The 21044-nt window shown below is 42.1% G+C and overlaps 1 protein-coding gene across 4 annotated transcripts in view; it reads right to left on the minus strand.

Annotated features, from left to right (window-relative positions):
• INPP4B (inositol polyphosphate-4-phosphatase type II B) overlaps positions 1-21044 on the minus strand; it is a 319510-nt gene that overhangs the window by 78825 nt on the left and 219641 nt on the right. For all 4 annotated transcript variants that reach the window (XM_054172577.1, XM_054172578.1, XM_054172576.1 and 1 more), the window contains 2 exons: positions 18129-18233; positions 11143-11251 (listed from right to left, as the gene is read on the minus strand). In XM_054172577.1, the coding sequence (XP_054028552.1) occupies positions 11143-11251; positions 18129-18233 (214 nt within the window). The remainder of the gene's footprint in view (positions 1-11142; positions 11252-18128; positions 18234-21044) is intronic.

Below are 21044 nucleotides of genomic sequence, written 5' to 3' on the forward strand. Positions count from 1 at the left end.
ATACTGCAAGCCTACTTTCAACTGTTCACACACTAATACAATTCTCTCGCATGACTTCTCCTATCCCTCTTCCCTCCCCACAATTCATAATAACTTAACATCCTTTTATGCTGAGCGAGCTGGGATTGTTTAGCCTGGAGAAGAGGAGGCTCAGGGGAGACCTTATTGTTCTCTACAACTACGTGAAGGGAGGTTGTAGCCAGGAGGGGGTTGGTCTCTTCTCCCAGGCAGCCAGCACCAGAACAAGAGGACACAGTCTCAAGCTGTGCCGGGGAAGTTTAGGCTCAAGGTGAGGAGAAAGTTCTTCACTGAGAGAGTCATTCGCCATTGGAATGTGCTGCCCAGGGAGGTGGTGGAGTCACCGTTCTTGGAGGTGCTCAAGAGGGGATTGGACGTGGCACTGGGTGCCATGGTTTAGTCATGAGGTCTGTGGTGACAGGTTGGACTTGATGATCTTTGAGGTCTCTTCCAACCTCGGTGATTCTCTGATTATTCCAAAACACCATTTTAGACAGCATGCACACACCTACAGGTTCTTCTTTGCAGTACACAACTCCCCACCTAAAATTCATGTACATAATCCTCTATAAAGCTCTGCTTCCATCTTTTAGAGAAACTAGTAAGAATATTTTGTGGGTTTAGATTAACTTATGATAGTAACACAGGAGAAAACATTACCAAGTAGCCCCTGGAACATTACCAATGCCAAAGTGGTGTACACACTACCCCCTGGTTGGCTTTGTCATGTCTCACTTCTTTCCTATGTCTTTCCATCACACATCCTTCAGCCTCTTCCACCCTCTCCTCACTAATTTAATTCCCTTCTTAATTTCACATATCAAGACCTGAACTTTGACACACAATGCAATCCTTGGAAGTTCACACATTTCATTTTGGTCTTTATTCCAGATCTCTTCACTCTCCCATTTCCCCTTTGTGTCTTCTAGTGTCCCTTCCAATTCCTCCTCATTACTTTTCCACAAATTAGAAATTACATTTAATTCAACAATGCACATTCAGAATTCATCTGGATGTGCTCCTGTGCAGCCTGCGCTAGACTCTGGCAGGGGGGTTGGACTTGATCTCCAGAGGTCCCTTCAAACCCCTAACATCCTGGGATGCTCTAAGACCAGATGAAATCACTTCCATAACAGTTAAAAGGCTTAACTCATCTGACAAATAAGGATAGATTCAAACAGTCTTAAAACTCAGCCTCTTGCTTAGATACCTCACTGAGTTACAGACCCTAATTCTGCAGCACCCCACCTTATTTTTGTCTTTCACCAATATCTGCATTTTTAGAGGCATTCAGGATGAACAGCATTTGAGTCAGAGAAGCTTTGCCATGATGCTGGTGATGCTGCCAGCCACACCAAAATTACTATGTGTCTCCAATTCACAGTTCCATACATGAGCTGCTAGGCTGCTGAGTGCAGAGGTCAGAACTCTGAATATTTCCACAAAATGAATCGTGTAAGCTATCTCTTCAAAGAATTAGGGGAAAAAAATCCCTGTCCCTCTGAGAAATGAGGAACTGGCCACAGCTCTGCCTTCAAGGTGTTAGTGAAATGAGCTTCCAAAGTTAGAGCTCTCTCTACATTTGCTGCAACTCTCAAGCTGTCAGACTCAGTAGACGAGGCAAGGACAAAGAGCAATAGTCTATGTTAATTGTAGTGAAGACATAGTCTTAAAAGTCTTGATACTTCACAGCACTGAATAATCTTCTTTAATTCCCCTTCAGCTTTTCCCAACCTTTATCAAGCAGCCTTTTTGCAGGCTGATTCTGGCTAACACTGTTATCAAGCTCACCATGCACACACTCCTTCCTGGGATTCCCTTCAGCCTTTAATTCCCAGATCCCTTTCACTGATCTCCCACAGCTCTAAGCTTCACTGAATACTGCAGCAGAAAAGCAGCAGACAATGCAAAAAGAAAAGAAAGAGGCAAGAGAGATACTAAATCTGTGTGCAGTTCTCATTCTAATAGAGTCAATGATAGCTTTTAAATAAAGGAAATGGTGAAGAGAGAAGGAGTCTTTCTTCAGAACATTCTATCATCCCTCATTATGTGGCTGATTTTACCATTCCCTGAATCTCAGAAAGTGTGAGACAACTCCAAGTATTTAGTTTATTTCAGAATTTGAGGGCAACTTCCCCTCTCCCCCAAGAAAGCAACTCTTTTACAGACACAAAATATTTGGAGCATCTGAAGTTTCTAATTGTTGTGTCTCGACACTGCTGCATCCAAGACTAGCTCGAGTTTCTCAACAGCCCTGCCACTCATGAGAAGACATTATGAATTCCCATTCACTGAAATAAGTTTCCTTATAAACTACTTTCAGAGCATGCTGCTATGTATACTTATGGTGATACATAGTGTGGGAGTAGTGATAAGCAGTATTACTAATTGTTTAGTAGTACCACTACTATTTTGGTGATAAGTAGTGTCATTTAAAAGAAGCTGCCAAGTGTCCCAATGCAGAAACTAGATCACAGGATGGTTGGAAGGGTCCTCTGGAGATTAAGTCCAACCCCTCTGCCAGAGCAGGACCATAGAATGTAGCACAGGTCACACAGGAACACAGCAGTTGTCTGTCTGGAGACTTTCCAGACAGGGCTGGAAAGTCTCCAGAGAAGAGACTCCACAACCTCTCTGGGGAGCCTGTTCCAGCGCTCTATGAGCCCTACAGTAAAGAAGTTCTTCCTGATGTTGAGGTGGAACTTTCTGTGCTGCAGTTTACATCCACTGTCCCTTGTTGTATCACATGGCACAAGTGAGCAGAGGCTGACCCTTCCTGACCCACAGCCCTCAGATCTTTATAGGCATTAATCAGATCCCCTCTCGGTCTTCTCTCCAGACTAAACAGCTGTAGGTCTCTCAGCCTTTCCTCACAAGGCAGTGCTCCAGAGCCTTCACCATCCTTGCAGCCCTCCGTTGGATCCCTGTCCCTCTGGAACTGTGGAGCCCCTAACTGGATGCAATATTCTAGGCAGGATACACCATCAGCCTTGGCTACAAGGGCACACTGTTGTCTCATGGAGAACTTGGTGTACACCAAACTCCCAGATCCTTCCAACACATCACCTGTGGCAGTGTCACTTTCAATGAAGGGAATCATGAATAAGAGCAACTCTTGCATTAGAGCAAGGGCCAGAAGAGTAAGTCCAATGTGGGAAATCAGCAGCACTGTGAAAACCTACCTTTGATATGTAAAATACACTATTAATCAGGTAACTTTAGAAAAACTCTACAATAGCAGCTTCTGGGTTAAATTTCAAAGCTTTCACTAAGCATATTAACCCACACTTAATCATTTCCATATATTGGCACCATCATTAACTATGCACATGTGGAAGTCAGTGGCCATTTCGGCTTCCAAACTGCTTTAACGGCATTGCTGTGTCATTTTAATACAGATTACATTGATCGCATCTGCAGTTTGAACTCTACATGATCAAAGTTCTGCCTGGGAATATACACTGCAATATTGTAAATGCCTAATTCTTAATGACACTCTGACTAACTCCACTCCTGCTGTTAACTGAGTAATTTGTGTGACTGAGTTAAATTGTCACCATCTGGGACTGGGTTAAAAATCTTTCAACAATGAATGTTTGACCTCACATTTTTCACAGTCAAAACCACAGACATTAACATCAAGAATACAGTGAAAGCATACACAGCCAGAACATCTACCCCCAGATAACCTCCAGCTTATAATACATTGCTGAAGATACCAATTTAGTGGCTTATTTATGCATCACATGTATGCTGTCTAAAGTGGGAAGTGATAATCAAAAATAAATTGCTACAGAAAAAAAAACTGCTCCAGACAATTCACTGCCTCAGGAAATAAAACTAAACCATATGATCAGTTCTAAGGGTTTGAAAACAATCTAGAGAGAGATCAGAAGCTTGAATTAAATTTTTATTTCCTTAAGATTCTCTCTCAAATGTGGAAATTCTGACTTTGAATACAGAGGAAAAAGAAGTTATGTTATTCATTCTGTCTAATCTATCTTATGACGTCCAAATCTCCATGAATCCTTATCTTAAAGCAATGGCTGAGGCTATATGTACAGAGATTCTCTTGCTGCTCTTCCATTTTTCTCCTCATTCCTAACTGAGATTGGGAATAACTCTATGTCAGTGCCTTCAGCTGGTACAAGGGTGTGAGTTTCAGTGAAAAGAAAGGTCAAGATGCCCCCTTCACTGGCCATGCAGAGACCAAAGTAGGGCAGATGTCCAAGTGGCACAAGTGAATTTCACAGAATCACAGAATCATCAAGGTTGGAAGAGACCTCAAAAGATCATCAAGTCCAACCTGGCACCACAGACCTCATGACTAAACCATGGCACCAAGTGCCACATCCAATCCCCTCTTGAACACCTCCAGGGATGGTGACTCCACCACCTCCCTGGGCAGCACATTCCAATGGCGAATGACTCTCTCAGTGAAGAACTTTCTCCTCATCTTGAGCTTAAACTTCCCCTGGCACAGCTTGAGACTGTGTCCTCTTGTTCTGGTGCTGGTTGTCTGGGAGAAGAGACCAACCCCCTCCTGGCTACAACCACCCTTCAGGTAGTTGTAGGCAGCAATAAGGTCTCCCCTGATTTCATAGTGACTCTTCCTAGGAAGACTAGAAAGGTGTGTGGCAAGCTTCCCACAGTTCTTAAAATTTATTTTAGAGTGTCTTTAAATTGGTGGAAAGATGCAATAGGCTTTAACATAGGGAAGAATTTCATGCAGGGTAACTGAGTATGGCTTTTATCAGAAGATAAAAGGTATTGTGCCTCACCACAAGCCGGAGGCTAAATGGTGCCTTTCAGTGGAGCCTTTTCTTGGCAGCCTGCTCAAGTGCACAAGAAATGATGGCAAAGTTCCGAGTCCACACTTCTGCCACTCCTAGTGTCCATGCAGATACAACAGCTTCTTGCTCTCCAAAACATACAATCCTTTCTAACCTTCATACACCAAGCTCCCCCAAATCCTCATTCTCTTCTTTTTCCAGCCCCAGTCCCCTTTCTCTTATGTCTGCTTAAGGCAATGCCACCCAGAGAGCCTAGCCTCTGGAAAATACTGTGGTGAGATTGTTAGATCTCAATGAACAGCACAAACTTTGGCAACATTTCATCAAAACATCCAACAACCTATTATGGTCAGTGAAAAAATGTTCATCTGCACAAAGACTAATCTCTCTCTCACACACATGCAAAAAGGGGAAAGCGAGCAAAGAAAAAGACCTCTGCAAAGTGCTGTGTGTGACAAGCTGTGGTTTCCCTTTGAGAATAATGGTTACAATTACATCAAACACAAATCCTTACTGCAACATCTCTGGAATTGTCTGTAAAACAATACTACTGCAGGCTCCTCAGAGAATGGAAATGGGTTGAAAGCTCTGAAACTCACGTAAGAGAAACCCTGAAGATCTTGGTGTTAATAACATCTCCGGTAACAAGTACATTAATGAAGGAGCACACCTTACACTTTGAACAAAAATCTAAGCCTCATCAAACAAAAAGGAATCCCTTCAGACAACTCAGATTATGATGGCTTAAAAATAAAAGCTAAAAAATTATCAGGAACCCTTTTTCAGTGCTATCCCAGCTTTAATCTTGTGCTAATTTAATGCAGGACCATTTCCAAAGAACTTGCTGGAAACTGTGTCCAAACCCATAGTGAATCACAGCACCTAACAAAACTTGTGGGACACCTTTGGTTTTCCTGATGGATAGTACTGGGGGTGTCCCCCAGGGATCAGCTCTGGGCCCCATCCTCTTTAATATCTTCACTGATGATCTGGATGAGGGGGTTGAGTCAGTCATCAGCAAATTTGCAGATGACACCAAGTTGGGAGCAGATGTTGGTCTGCTAGAGGGTAGAAGGGCTCTGCAGAGGGACCTCAACTGACTGGACAGATGGGTGGAGTCCAACAAGATGACATTTAACAAATCCAAGTGCCAGGGGCTGCACTTTGGCCACAACAACCCCATGCAGAGCTACAGGCTGGGGTCAGAGTGGATGGAGAGCTGCCAAACAGAAAGGGACCTGGGGGTGTTGATTGACAGCTGGCTGAACATGAGCCAGCAGTGTGCCCAGGTGGCCAAGAAGGCCAATGGCATCCTGGCCTGCATCAAGAATAGTGTGGCCAGCAGGAGCAGGGAACTCATTGTGCCCCTGTACTCAGCACTGGTTAGGCCACACCTTGAATAATGTGTCCAGTTCTGGGGACCTTAGTTTAAGAAGGACATCAAGACACTTGAACGTGTCCAGAGAAGGGCAGTGAGGCTGGGGAGAGGCCTTGAGCACAGCCCTGTGAGGAAAGGCTGAGGGAGCTGGGGTTGCTTAGCCTGGAGAAGAGGAGGCTCAGGGGAGACCTTATTGCTGTCTACAACTACCTGAAGGGTGGTTGTAGCCAGGAGGGGCTTGGTATCACAGTATCACAGTAACTAAGGTTGGAAGAGACCCCAAGGATCATCAAGTCCAACCTGTTCCAACAGACCTCACAACTAGATCATGGCACCAAGTGCCACGTCCAATCTCCCCTTGAACACCTCCAGGGACGGCAACTCCACCACCTCCCTGGGCAGCACATTCTTGTCCCAGGCAACCAGCGCCAGAACAAGAGGACACAGTCTCAAGCTGTGCCAGGGGAAGTTTAGGCTGGAGGTGAGGAGAAAGTTCTTCACTGAGAGAGTTATTAGCCATTGGAATGTGCTGCCCAGGGAGGTGCTGGAGTCACCGTCCCGTTCAAGAGGGGATTGGATGTGGCACTTGGTGCCATGGTTTAGTCATGAGGTCTGTGGTGACAGGTTGGACTTGATGATCTTTGAGGTCTCTTCCAACCTCGGTGGTGATTCTGTACTAAAAATAAAATCTTGTAACAGTGAGTCTGTTGCTTTGGCTAAAACAGAGATCATCAAACTGGATTTTAAAGAAGAAGAAAAAAGTCCCTAGTGTGCCTTGAAAGTGATTTATGGACATTTCAAGCAGTGAGGCATTCTATGGGTCTAACTTACAGACTGTCTGCTTTAAATGTTCCTGCACAACTGAACTCCAAAGGTAGTAATTTGCAGTGCCACTCAGACAAGCCCTTCCACATGCTGGAAGGAGAAGCAATCTATACTAGCAGGCCAATGGAAGATTGAATCTGAGCAACTGACTTTCTCTTCTAGCTAGAAATCAGGAAGGACAAAAATGAAAAGAACAAACCAATACATCACTGTGAAAGAAAAAAACCCCTAAACTAAATATAGACTACGACAGATAATTAATATTCCATAATTATTTAGCATACCTTAATCATCACACTTCAATTATTTGAATTAAATGAATTATGCCTAAATAAGACCGAAAAAAGTGAAGCACCTCTCGTTCTTACTCATCTCAGGAAGTTCACTCTTGACTATGCCAGGGACAGACATACCAGAGACATGACTTACAGACATGCCTGTTGTAGTAGTGAAGTCTTTTACACCTCTGTTGAAGATCAAGAACAACATGGGCTGTAAAGCCATGGACCTGGTTTCAGACCAGATGCCCTAAGTCTTGTTTTTCACTTAAAAGAAAAACTTTTCTCCCTCTGATTTTTAGGCCATATTTTTAGGAATCTACCTTTTCTTTCTCTTACTATGACTTTCTTAGTGGCAACAAATGAGGGAACTGCCCAAATACTGCAGTTTCAATAAATATTATGATGCAATACTTGCCCCACTGCACAAAAGTGAATATTCTATGTAAGAGCAAATATGCCAGACCTATCTTCAGATACTCACTTTCCACATTGTCCTGATAAACATCCACAAACCCTGTTTCATTCTTGGTTTGGTTTGGCAATTGCAAATGCCATTTTGCTCTTGCAAAGGATATAACCTTGCTAGCAGTCAACAGTTTCTCTTGCCTGTTAATTCCACAAGTATAGGTTTGAGCAAAAAATATTTTCTGAAGTGCTGACATGGCTGAATGTTTCAATAAACTGTTCTAATAATCAGCCTGAAGGTCAGAAGCATGCAAGGCATCTGTCATGTGCACTAATAATGTCTTGAATGCTACTGGCACTGGCTTGAGAAATAATCTACTCCTGCATCTTCCTCCAGGTCTTCAGCTCAGCCTAGAGGACACAGTTGCTAAATCCTGCTTCGTCCCTCCCTCCCATTTTTTTCCCCTGTTCATTTTATATTCTGACTGATATCTCAAGGTGTCACTTCTGCCCCTGGAAATGCTACATGTCCCCCAAGCAGTCTCATGCAGTTAAACAAGCAGGTGCATACAAAATAAAGTTGATATTGTGACAGTGAAGAATTTCACCATAGAATGAGAATAGTCATTTCAGGTATCTACTTAAAGTAGAACCACTCTTGAATATTCAAGTAAGTGAGATCATGTTCAGAGCTTGCTTACTCCTGTCTTTTGACTCACAAATATTCCTCCAGCTGACGCAAAAAACCAAACAGAATCAGAGAGTTGTTTTGGCTGGAAAAGACCTTTAAGATCACCAAATCCAACTATCATCTAACTGTACCATGTGAAGTTTTCTCTGAGTTGCCCTCAAAGACAAAAGGGAAGATAAATGTTCAGTTTCTTCCTTTCTAATTCACGGGAACTCATACCTGAAGCAACCATTTCTTCAGGCCTGGAAAGTGATTTGCTAAATATTGTGGTTCCCCCTTTACAGTGCTCAGACTTCAGTTAGCTTGACTCACTTTATTTTTCAGGAAGAGTCTGACAATGTAGTGCCATACTTACATAACCCAACGACTGACTTTTGCTCTTCCAGGGGAACAAAGAAACACAAAGCAGACTGCACTGTCAGAGTAAAGGCCCAGCATGCTTCCCTGGAAGGTCACAAAACTACAGCTGCTTCTTTGGGATGCAGAAAAGCCTAAGAAGCGTGACAAACATCATGTGGTGTTCAGGCGCTTTGAAATAGGTCTGAACAGCCTACTGAACAGTTAAAACCTGCACAAAGCTTTGCCCACTGCTCCTGAACACACTTCTCTGTCAACTTTGGGGTGCACAAAGTTGTCAGTGAAAAAGCAACAAATGGAAAGGAGAAAAGGTTGTGCTACGCCCAGTATCCTTTCCCATCCTAGCCCACCTAAAACTTCAGTTTCTTCTTATAAAGTATAATAAAACCCCACTAAATGTTATTAGAACTACATTAATCATAGTGTTATGTAGCAGATACTTCAAGAAATGCCTTTTGTCATTTTCTTCATCAGGAAACATGTACTTCATAGGCCTCCATGTCAGGGAGATGTGGCAGCCTATCCCAGTCTGCTGACACAAAGTCCATTCATGGGTCTCACGTGATCTGCGATATTTATATCTCATTGGCAAGTTTTGCCACCAGAGGTGGCCAGGGAAATGAAAGATTTTAGAAGATTTAATAAGGTTTTTATGTCATGCAGTGCAAACAGAAAGAATAATAATACAGTTTTCAAAGCAAATATATCTGCTGGGTCTTGTTCGGTGTTAGCAATGATGTCGACTTCTAGTCAACCTAGGAGTCACAAGTAACTTTTTATCATTCCTCCTTTCAGTCTTCATGATATTGCACCCAGAAGACTTTTTTAAAGCATTGAATAAAATGTAAATAATTTTCTGTGAAGCATCACAAAGTGATGGGCCACTGAAGAGACCTCTGGAGATTGTCTAGTGCAACCCCTCTGCCAGAGCAGGTTGCACAGGTTGGTGTCCAAGCAGGTTTTGAACGACTTGAGAGAAGAAAGTTCCATCACCTTTCTGGGCAGCCTGTGCCAGTGCTCTACCAGTCTCAAAGTAAAGAAGTACCTTCTCATGTTTAAATGGAACTTCCTATGTTCAAGTTTGTGCCCATTACCTCTTGTCCTGTCACTGGGCACCAATGAAAAAACACTGGCCCCTTCCTCCTGACACCTACCTTGTAAGTATTTATAAGCACTGTAAGATTCTCCCCTCAGCCTTCTCTAGACTAAAAAGCCCCAAGTCCCTCAGTCTTTCTTTATAAGAGATGTTCCTAATAACCTTTGCAGCCTTTTGTTGTACCCTCTTCAGTAGTTCCCTGTCCTTCTTGAACTGGGGAGCCCAGAACTGGACACAGCACTCCAGATGAGGCCTCACCAAGGCACAGTATTGGGGAAGAGAACCTCCCTTGACCAACTGGTCACACTCTTCTTGGTGCACCCCAGTATGCTATTGGCCTTTTTGGCCACAAGGGCTCATGGTCACCCTGTTGTCCACCTGGATTCCCAGGTCTTTTTCCAAAGAGCTGCTTTCTAGCAGGTCAGCCTCTAATCTGCACTGATACTGGGGTTATTCCTTGCTAGGTGCAGGACCCTACACCTGCCCTTGCTGAATTTCATAAGGTCACTCTCTGCCCAACTCTCCAGCTTGTCCAGGTCAATCATGATGATTTAGATGAGCATACAAAGAGTACTTCCACCGATTGCTTGGGTTTGGCACACTTAACCCAAGTGTTGTGCAGTCACAGCTACGGGTGCTGCCAGTGACAGCTGCGGCTGCTTGAAACTTCTTAGCAGCCACAGCAACAAACACAAATGCATCCAATTCTTAGTAAGGAAAATATACAACTTCTGTGCCTCTTCAGTGGTTAACAAAGCATTTGATGACAGCAATAAACTGAAACTCTAGTTAAGGCCTTCATCTTTGCTTAGTCTCATTTTGGCTTTCTGAAGAATAAGAAAGAGTAGTTTCTTATTCACTTCACAGATGTGCCAAAAATATTTTTCGCTCACAGATGCCCAGGGCTGTCAGCAATGAAGATGCTACCTTAAGCTACTGTTTCATTATTGAAAAATTCTCTATAGCTGCTTTCCACTTAGCACCAGCATTACCAAAGAGACATCTCATTCTGAACAGCAGGATTTCAAGAACTGGCATTCCTCAAGCTTCCTGAAATACAGGAATAAAATTCCATTTTCCAGTTTGTGCCCAAAATAGGTCTTGACACTAAAAGCAGAGTGTGCTTCAATTTTGCAGTCCAGCAAGGCAGGGAATGTCAAGGAATGTTTTACGAACGCATCCTTGCCCCTACTAGACTAATCTTCCATGCGTTCAGCAGGGTAAACTGCTTTGTTCCTCAGTGAGCTCATAATGTTTTAATGCATGATATTTTCCAAACTACTTACAAAAATACTTACTTTCGTCTTTCTGCCTCAAATTTACTCAGCAATTTCCGGAGACCACCGTTCTTAAATCCTTGGAAATGTGCTGCTGGGGCTCCCACAGTGATAACGTCATACAGAGCATCTGGAAGGGGAAGAGACAAGCACAAAGATTTGTACATGCCTACACTCAAGCTATGGCAACACCATGGTATCTACTCTAGAAGACATAGGGACAAGTCTGTATTATTTCTGAGGAATTATTGAGACTGTGTTTCAAGAAGGCTCAAGAGCGATTTAATCTTTCCATACAGCCACCTGCACGCCTTCGGAAGTGTATCTGATTTATTGCAACATCAAAATTATACACCACTGTGTAGAACAATACTCTAGCCCTGCAGTTTACAAAGCTGCCAAGCAAATTGGCCTTTTGTGTATTTCACTTTATTACCCTTTCCATTATTTAACTTGTAGTCCTGTTGAGATGGACAAATCCATGCATTTTAGAGTCAAAAGAGACCATTATGATGGAATAGTTTGCCTGAATAATACAAGCTACAGAGTTACAGCTAATGAGTCCTGCATCAAGCTTATGCCTTCTGCTTGAGTGAAGGCATCTCTCTTTTATTTTTGTACTGAAACAAAACAAAACAAACTACAAACATCTCATTTTGATTTAAAGCCTTTAAGTGACATCAATTTCACTGCATTCCCAGAGGAGTTGCTCCAGTGATTAATCAATTGAAGTACCAAAATTCTGCATTTCTTGTCTAGTTTGATTTTGTTTAGCTTCTACTGTCAGATATAATTACCTGCTTAATGCTAAAAAGGAAGAGCCCTTTTCTGTGACACACACTTTTTAGGCATGTTTATGAACACAGAGTAAGTCAGTTATCAGCTGACAAGCTATCAGGATGGGAAATAAACAATACTGTGGAAATTCTGAGATAAACTGTTGTTAGTCCCTGTATCTGCCCAACTTCTTGTGACATACAGGATGAACTTTTCCTACAGATGTAAGCTTACAGAACTGCAGGTAGAACTCTGTGATGTGCCTGTGAAGGATTGTCAGTTCAGAGATGAAGATTTAATTACATCCCCAAACCTCAATAATTATTCCTTTAAAGCTTAAATTCACATTTACACTAAGCAGTACCTCTTATGTGCCCAGGTTTACTTAAGGAATAAAGACACAGGTCAGAACGCCTCATCCTCAAAATCTGTTTGTAAAGAAACAGAGGAATTTTTTTCCCTGTGAAGTGTTTTATTCATTAAGGAAGCTTTGCATGTAAATTAAAATCTAATCCTCTCCTAAAATAGAATTTTTCTTGCATTCTGATGATAAATATCCCTAGAAGCAAGAACACTGTACAAATGATTCACAGTTAATGAACTATGTTTTACTTCCAGAGCTGAAACTTAAAGCCTGTTCACTCAAATTGATTTGAACTCTAATGAATTGGTGACTCTACAATAAAGGGAAAAGTGACATGATTACATTAGCCTAAGGTGAGCTTCAGGATGCTTAAACAGCTCATTCTTTCAGGTCTTCATATAGATGTATCCATAATACATCATCTTGGGCTATTAGAGCTCCATCAATACTTGACAATAAGTAATTCTATTGCTTAAAACAACAATGGCTTCAAAGCGAAATAAGAGATGAGCCCATCAGGTTATCTGAAAAATGGCTTCCAAATGTGCTTAGAGGTAACTCAGGAAACTATAAGCTGTGGGGTTTTTTCCAAGTCTGTTCTAAAAACAGTGACCTGCTTATAGTGACTGTGAGGTGGATTTATCCAGAAGGAAGCTCTCATTCAGCCTGTGGCCTCTTCTCAGCACAGTCAAGGAGCAGCTGTTTGGGAGACAAACAAACCAGCTGGGGGCAGCAGGGGTGGGGAATTTCAACCCACCATATTACCCCATGCAAGGAAACATGGGAGAGAGAGGATGCCAAAGAAAAAAATGTTTACAACCTGGGTGATGGGCATGGGGCAGACTCACTCCCAGTTTCCAGAGCACAGTACCTTGGAAAGTGCTACAAGACTTGGGTGGAATACTTTGTGATGTGCTCCACTTACACATCAAGGCAGCTCCTTGTGAGCATGAGTGCCCTGGTACTGGAATGCACCAGGAACTCACAGCCCTCACCCACCTCAAGAACACACTACTGCTGACACCTCCACAGTGGAGACAAAGCTGAAAATGCAGCAGAGAGTCACAGGAGATGTATCACATTGTCAGTGTGCTGCCCCCATTTATCAAGAGATGCTAAAAAAACCCCTCAACCCTTCCTCACATGCTTCAGAAATTGCAATAAGAAAATGCAAAATACTAGAGTGTGAGGAAAAAGAGCTTTAAATCAATCAAATCATACTAATTATTCTGACTCAAAGATATGCTCACCTCCTACTTATACAAGCGCAACACTAACACCAGTTAAGTACTCATCAGAACTCAATTCCTTCATCATGCAGAAAGGTAAACTCCCTGCTCATCCTTCCTTCCTAAACAAAACACAGAGCTTTTGCAACACGGTGACAACCTCAGCAACATGGTGGAAGGTCCATAAATCTAAGCTTTACAGGACCAATTTTATGACAAGCACAGCTCAATTTCAAATCAGCAGCAAACTGCTTGCCTTCACCGGAGGCAGTCAGTGTCTCATGCTGGCCAGAAGGAAACATGTCTTCCCTCCACTGAATTTACTTAAAACAGGCACACTTAATGTGTAAACAGGGACAAAAGCAAGGATATGGCCATATATAATTTTAACTTCTATAGGATGATGAACAGAACAAAATGAGGCGCTTTTCACATAGATATGGATACAGAAATGGTATTCTTCTCAAAGTTGTTCCTACTGAAGGTTCAAACATGCAGTATTTTCTGTTCCATGCCAGTACCCAGTAGAAACCTGAACTAGAGCTCAGTAAACCTGTAATTCAACATGCTGAACAAAAAAGCACAAATCCACATGCATACACTTGGTAAATGGGACTAAAACTCACCCTGCACTCCCTAAATTGAGACATCTGGCAGCGCAAGGGTTAATGACAGTTTTGTGGCTCATCAGCTTCCTCAATCACCATGTCTGTAAATGTTTACAGGCTGGTTTTTCCCCTCCCCTCTTCATTCTTTCCCCCCCTTTTCTTATTTTGTTCATTTTTTGTGTTTATTTTCTGTCAGTCTCCTGTTATAGTCGAGGTGCCCTCTGATGTACGCCAAACAAAGCCCAAGATGAGCAAGGTCACCTTCATGTCAAAGCCGCTCGCTCCAGACCCATCAGCAATTGCTACAAACTGTTACAAGTGTCTGTGTCCAACACAAGCCGCAGCTCTTCAGTGCCCATAAAATGAAACTTGTATCAACGAACTAACCAAATGGGGCAGTGGCTATGTGGCAGGCAAAAATCATTTATCCAACCAAAGGCAAATGCAGTGACAATCCTCAGTTACTTTTTGGTATATTTATACGGCAGTGCTACCATAACCACAGACTCACCAAGGTTGGAAGAGACCTCAAAGATCATCAAGTCCAACTTGTCACCACAGACCTCATGACTAAACCATGGCACCAAGTGCCACATCCAATCTCCACTTGAACATCTCCAGGGATGGGGACTCCACCACGTCCCTGGGCAGCCCATTCCAATGGCTAATGACTCTCTCAGTCCTAAGCATATTGAGGAACCCTTTTTGTTCACAGAAAAATAAAAAGAGCTCCCCATAACTAAAGTATCAGTCTCCCAAAAAGCAGAATTCCCCTGGTTTTAACCCAAGCTTTCTTATTAACATTGTACACTTTCTAAACCTGAGTGTAACAAGGACAATGTTATCTAATTTTCATGGCAGTGGAGTGAACATTAGCTAAAGGAAAAAAAGGAGAGTTTTATCATTTGAACAAAGCTCTAAATTTAGAAGATGATTCCAACATTTATCTCTTTCTGTACCCTTTTCAATTATGGATTAGCCATATGCCACAAGCAAAGTACTTTTGGAAGAAAAAGGAGAAAATTCATTAAAGTCCAAACAAAACTCAAGCAGTGTAAGAGTTGTGGGTGATTAAGTGGCATATTTCATTGCACTTGTTAATTTAGTGAATAAACACACAGTGGCTTCTTCCCAGAGTGGTTTTCTTCAAAGAGACATGACAGTAAGTTTCTGGCCACTTGTAATCATTGCAAACCTGAAAATGCTTTTGCGTCTAGGTCTAGGAAGGTTCTTCTCCCCCTTTAATCTGCCCTGATGAGACCACACCTGGAATACTGTGTCCAGTTTTGGGTTCCCCAATTCAAGAGACAGGGATATGCTGGAGAGAGTCCAGCAGAGACCTATGAGGATGACTCTGGGACTTCAACATCTCTCCTGTAAAGAAAGACTGAGAGACCTGGGGCTGTTAAGTCTTGAGAAAGCTGACAGAAGATCTTATCAATCTCTATAAATATCTGAGAAGTGGGTGTCAGAACGAAGGTGTCAGGATGAAGGTGCCAGGCTCTCGGTGGTGCCCAGTGACAGGAAAAGGAACAACAGGTACAAGCTGGAACTGAGGAGGTTGCACCTCAACACAAGGAGACACTTCCTTACAGTGAGTGTGATGGAGCACTGGAACAGGCTGCCCAAAGAGGTTGTGGAGTCTCCTTCTCTGGAGACTTTCAAAACTTGCCTGGATACACTTCTGTGCACCTGCCCTAGGTGGTTCTGCTTTGGCAGAGGGGTTGGACTCGATCTCTGGGGGTCCCTTCCAACCCTTGACATTCTGTGATGAACTAAGTTAAAACTTGGGCTGTCACATTCTGACACTGTAAATCCTCATCTTGTTAAAATATTCGGAGGCACCACTGTTTAGTAAAAGAAACAAAATATTGAACCATTACAGTATCTAACAGACAATCTGAAGACTCCCTGTTCCAACTTGGAAGTGGATGCATATCAGCAGCAGGTAGTGTAATATTCCTATAATTACTGTTTGTACTAACTGTTTTACAATCTGCTTAGATGCAGAGTGTATTTGTAAGGCAAAACCCTTACAGAATCTAATTTCCGTGTTTCTACAGCGACAGCAATTTAATAGTTCTCAATTTATCAACAAATTATTCACTGTGCTATGATCTGCTCATATGTATGTATCATTATAATCTTTTATCTGGTAAAGGATGCTGCTAACATTATATGCAAGCAGCACCAATGCAATTCTCTGTTTAAAAGAACCACAGATGACAATACAGAAACCAATCCTCCTTTCCAGAAAGTATTAGAAGTTTGCAGCATTTCAAGCTAATCAGTGAGATATTTTCACTTAACACTAAAGCAAATGCTTACATGGCACAGGGAAGCACTGAATAAGCTGATTTAGACACAAGCAGCACTGGGCTCATCAAGGCTCCCTTAGAAATTGGATGTATTAAGTTTAGAAGTAATGGAGCCATGGTACTTGCATCACCAACAGTGGTGGGTTTATCCCAGCAATCTCTGGGAGGAAATGTGTTGTGCTATCTGAGGTGGCAGAGCAAGGGGGGAAAAAAACCAAATACCTTCAGACCAGACAGGTGAGATGGGGTTTTACACTACACTGACATTATGGCCACAAAGAAAAATTAAGCTGAAGCCTTAGAAGGATCTGAACACTGTGCAGGGCGTTGCTATGAATCGTGACAGCAATAGCTCTGCACTGCTACAACAGCAGTATTTGCTACCAAGCATAGGTTACCAGTGTTTCAGTGAACATAGATTCTGCAGTTCCTTATTTGGTTTGAAGTGACATAGAATCAAGATGAGCACAGCACCCCTGGAATCTGTTGTAAAGAAAGAACTTAAAAGAAATTTCACACCCTAGTTTTCCAGGACCTGCAGTCAGTATCCAAAGCTTGTGGCTTCAGAAGATGAAGCACAGAAATTCCTTGCATAGCTTTAAATCTGGACCTGATTCCTAAGTTTCAGCACAGATGAAAGAGTTCTGATCCATCTCAGTGGCGGTGGCTCTAGGTGCAGGTTTCAGAATTTGCAGTTGAATGTGGAGGATGGGCAAGTAGACACTTCTTGGATTTTGTACAAACTCAGTTGCTCTAGACACATTCCAAACAGCATACCAACCCAAAAGCTTGTGTTCTAGAAGCAGATGAACAGGCCTGAGAGAATGGGATAAAGCCCTTCAGGAAGACAGGCAGGTTCCAGGTACACACACAAAACAAAAGCAGGAAATAACCACACACAAAGTTTCTAGAACCCATTAAATTAAAATTACAATTAAAACTACGACTATCAAATAAACCAAAACCCCATGCAACAATGTAGACAGACAAGAAACCTTCCCTGCCAAGCCATACCAGATGACTCTCACATACAAGCTCATGCTGTACAAACTTCACTGACTGCCAAAACACAGACAACATGAAATGAATCTCGGGATTCTCTTTGAAAGCCACTCTATTTCTTGTGATATTCTTTTCTCCTCAGTGTTCTCCCAAATCACACATATTAATACTATTACTTTCCCTGCTTTTTATCTGTAGCATCTTCACCCACCCTCAGAGTTGAACAAGACTGTTGCCAGTAGCCAACCATTGAGAGAAACATTCAGAATGACTGAGATTCCACACTCTAAACACCACACCTTTCAGTTCTGCTGTGGTTTTAAGGTTTCATTGGAAAGCATGCAAATGTCATGTTCATCCTTGGAACTGGGTATACAATTTAAGATGTTTCCATTTTAATGGGAACCCTATCTCTGAGTTGCAAGTTGAATAGTATTTTAAAGTATACTTGGGGGATTTCTCTGCAGAATATAGAATAGAATAGAACAGAATAGAATAGAATAGACCAGGTTAGATGAGACCTTCGAGATCGTGTCCAACCTAGTATCCAACACCACCTAATCAACTAAACCATGCAACCAAGCACCCCATCCAGTCTCCTCCTAAACCCCTCCAGTGATGGTGACTCCACCACCTCCCCGGGCAGCCCATTCCAATGGGCAGTCACTCTCTCTGTGTAGAATTTCTTCCTAACCTCCAGCTACTGTACCTTTCAATCGAGGACTATGCACGTGCATTCTTTGCAGATGAAGATTTATTGGGATGAACTCCAATGTTTTTTCTCCTTTGCTACAGCTTGATTTGAAGGAAGAACCTGAAAACACAGAAGTTTAAAGAACCATTATCTTCAGCACCCAGCAGATGTTTTGTCTTCTTTTTAACACAAGGACAATACTTCTACATTAGGAGTCGTCTTTAATTTACTTTTAATGTGCAATTGTGTATTAGGAGAAGAATGGTTCACTAACCAAGTCCCAGCGTGTATCCACACTGGAAGCAACAAAACAGCTTTTAATTCACAGAACAACCTAATTTTTTATTCTAGGTGATAGACACTTTTTTCCTGCTGTCTGAAATCAGTCTGGCAACAATGTCACAGCTAATGTGCATTATGTTTATTCTGTGCTGAAAACACAGAGCTAGCATGGTAGTGCATTTTCATCACATAACATCTTTTTCTTCAGACAAAAGTATTACAGTGACCAGGCTACGCATTCTCCCTAGAAACTTCAAGTAAAGAAACAGAAACTAGTTTAAGAAAAGCCAGAAATTAGTTTTCTTTCTTAAAAGCCAGAATCACAAGCAGCACAATGCTCTGGGGGAAAAAAAAATACCTGGTTGCATACTTCAAAAGTATGATCTTACAAGTAACTCTGTGGTGGTAGAAATGACCATCATTAAATCCAGACATTATGAAAGTGTAATTTTCCTGCAGATACTCCATACAACACATATATTAAAATAAAAAGATAGAGAACAGGAGAGAGAGTTGGTCCTAGCTTCTCACTCCAGCAGTCTAACCTTTACTTAGACCATTTTCAGTACCTTATCACTTTGCCAACCATTAAGCCTTCAGACAGGATTAAAAAAAAAAATCATTGGACAGTTTCAATATTTTCTTGCAAAAGAAAAACAATATTGAAATTCTTCTCTTTGACTTTCTCCATGAAGATTTCCTAAGGGCTATGTGTTGAAATTGACATAAATTCCAACACACAAGGCCAGAAGCATGATGATGCCCCAGACCAGCCAAGCCTACTTAGGCTGCTACCTAAGCTTAGTAACTTAAAATAGTAATTTCATAAAGATGAGAGAAGCATTTGACAGGCTTCAAACCAGGAGTCATTGAGGAGGAGGAATAGCAGTGGGAAACCTGCATCTGGAAAGCACACAAAGACAAAATTATGGAAGCAGCGAAGGGAACTTGAACTGTGCGAGAAAAGAAATGGGAATAGTGCAGGTGAGGAGATCGTAAACCACTCGCAAACAACACAGAAAGGGAGCAGATTGTTTACATGAATTCAGCTGAGACATAGCTTAAGGAATGATAACTGGATCTGAGACAAGGAAACATTGGCAGACTAAGAGGAGAATAAATTGAGAGCTGATAAAAAAGGGACAAGCTAAAAAAAGAATAGAATAGAATAGACCAGACCAGGTTGGAAGAGACCTTCAAGATCATCGTGTTCAACCTGTTACCCAACCCACCTAATCAACTAAACTATACAACCAAGCACCCTATCAAGTCTCCTCCTAAACATCTCCAATGATGGTGACTCCACCACTTCCCTGGGCAGCCCATTCCAATGAGCAATCACTCTCTCTGTGTAGAATTTCTTCCTAACCTCCAGCCTAAGCCTCTGCTGGTGCAGCTTGAGACTGTGTCCTCTTGTTCTGGTGCTGCTTGCCTGGGAGAAGAGACCAACCCCCACCTGCCTACAACCTCCCTTCAGGTAGTTGTAGAGAGCAATAAGGTCTCCCCTGAGCCTCCTGCTCTCCAGGCTAAGCAACCCCAGCTCTCTCAGCCTCTCCTCATTGGGCTTGTAGAACAGGAAGGAGAAGAGCCTGCTCTTCCTGGAGTGATTTCTGTCCTGGGCTGGGGTAGAACACATGCAGCATCACAGGTATTGCTCTTTTCAGGGAAGACTTGTGAAGTTAGAACACCTTCCAGTCCACTGACAGAAATGAATGGGATAATAACCACCCACTACCAGTTACTCTCTTTATCGAGATGTAAAAGATTCATGCAATGAAATTAATATCTCAATCTCTTTGCAGTATCATCTATATAATGAAACTGTTTTCAGTATAGTTTGTTTTTAAATACCTTGGTAAGCTGTATTTATGAACCAAGAACTACATTCCCTCTCTTAAAATAGTTATTACTGTTGCAAATCAAACTCTTCAGAATCAGGAAACACCAAAATATAAGATGTGACCTGCCTCTGACATCCATCTGAAGAGGAGCTGTGAAACAGACTTCACTGACATATCATGTGATAGCTTTCCCCAGGTCACTGAATATTTAGGGTCTTTGCTGCTCACTTTAGAAGAAGTGATTTAATATCTTGTTTTCAGCTTTTACTTCAGGATCTAGATTCAAATATATTGGAGAAGTCAGAATCACAGAGTGTTAGGGGTTGGAAGGGACCTTCAGAGATCAAGTCCAACCTCCCTGCCAAAGCAGTATCACCTAGGGCAGATCACATAGGAACACATCCAGGCAGGTTTTGAAAGTCTCCTGAGAAAGAGACTCCACAACCTCTCTGGGCAGCCTAAATTTCCTTAAATCTGTCATGATGTAGAGCTACAGTTTCTAAGGCCTTGACAAACATTTATAGAATAATTTTACCTGAGTAAAAAGGTTATGCTTTTATCCATTGTAATGGTAGAGAACAACTTAAGGTCAAAGCATTTAAGAAATAATGCATCAATATGAGATACAGAAGTTCTTCTGCAGAGCACACATTATAACGTGCCAACACATTATAATGCCACATTGCATTCCATTTTGGAAGCACAGCTCCTGCTGGGCTGAATTACATCCATAACTACTGAGTACTTCTGCAAAACAGCTTGTGTCCATTACCAGCCTTCCAAAAAAGAACAACACATAACCACTTCT

Source organism: Dryobates pubescens, chromosome 24 (genome assembly GCF_014839835.1).
Source record: "Dryobates pubescens isolate bDryPub1 chromosome 24, bDryPub1.pri, whole genome shotgun sequence".
NCBI classification, from domain to species: domain Eukaryota; kingdom Metazoa; phylum Chordata; class Aves; order Piciformes; family Picidae; genus Dryobates; species Dryobates pubescens.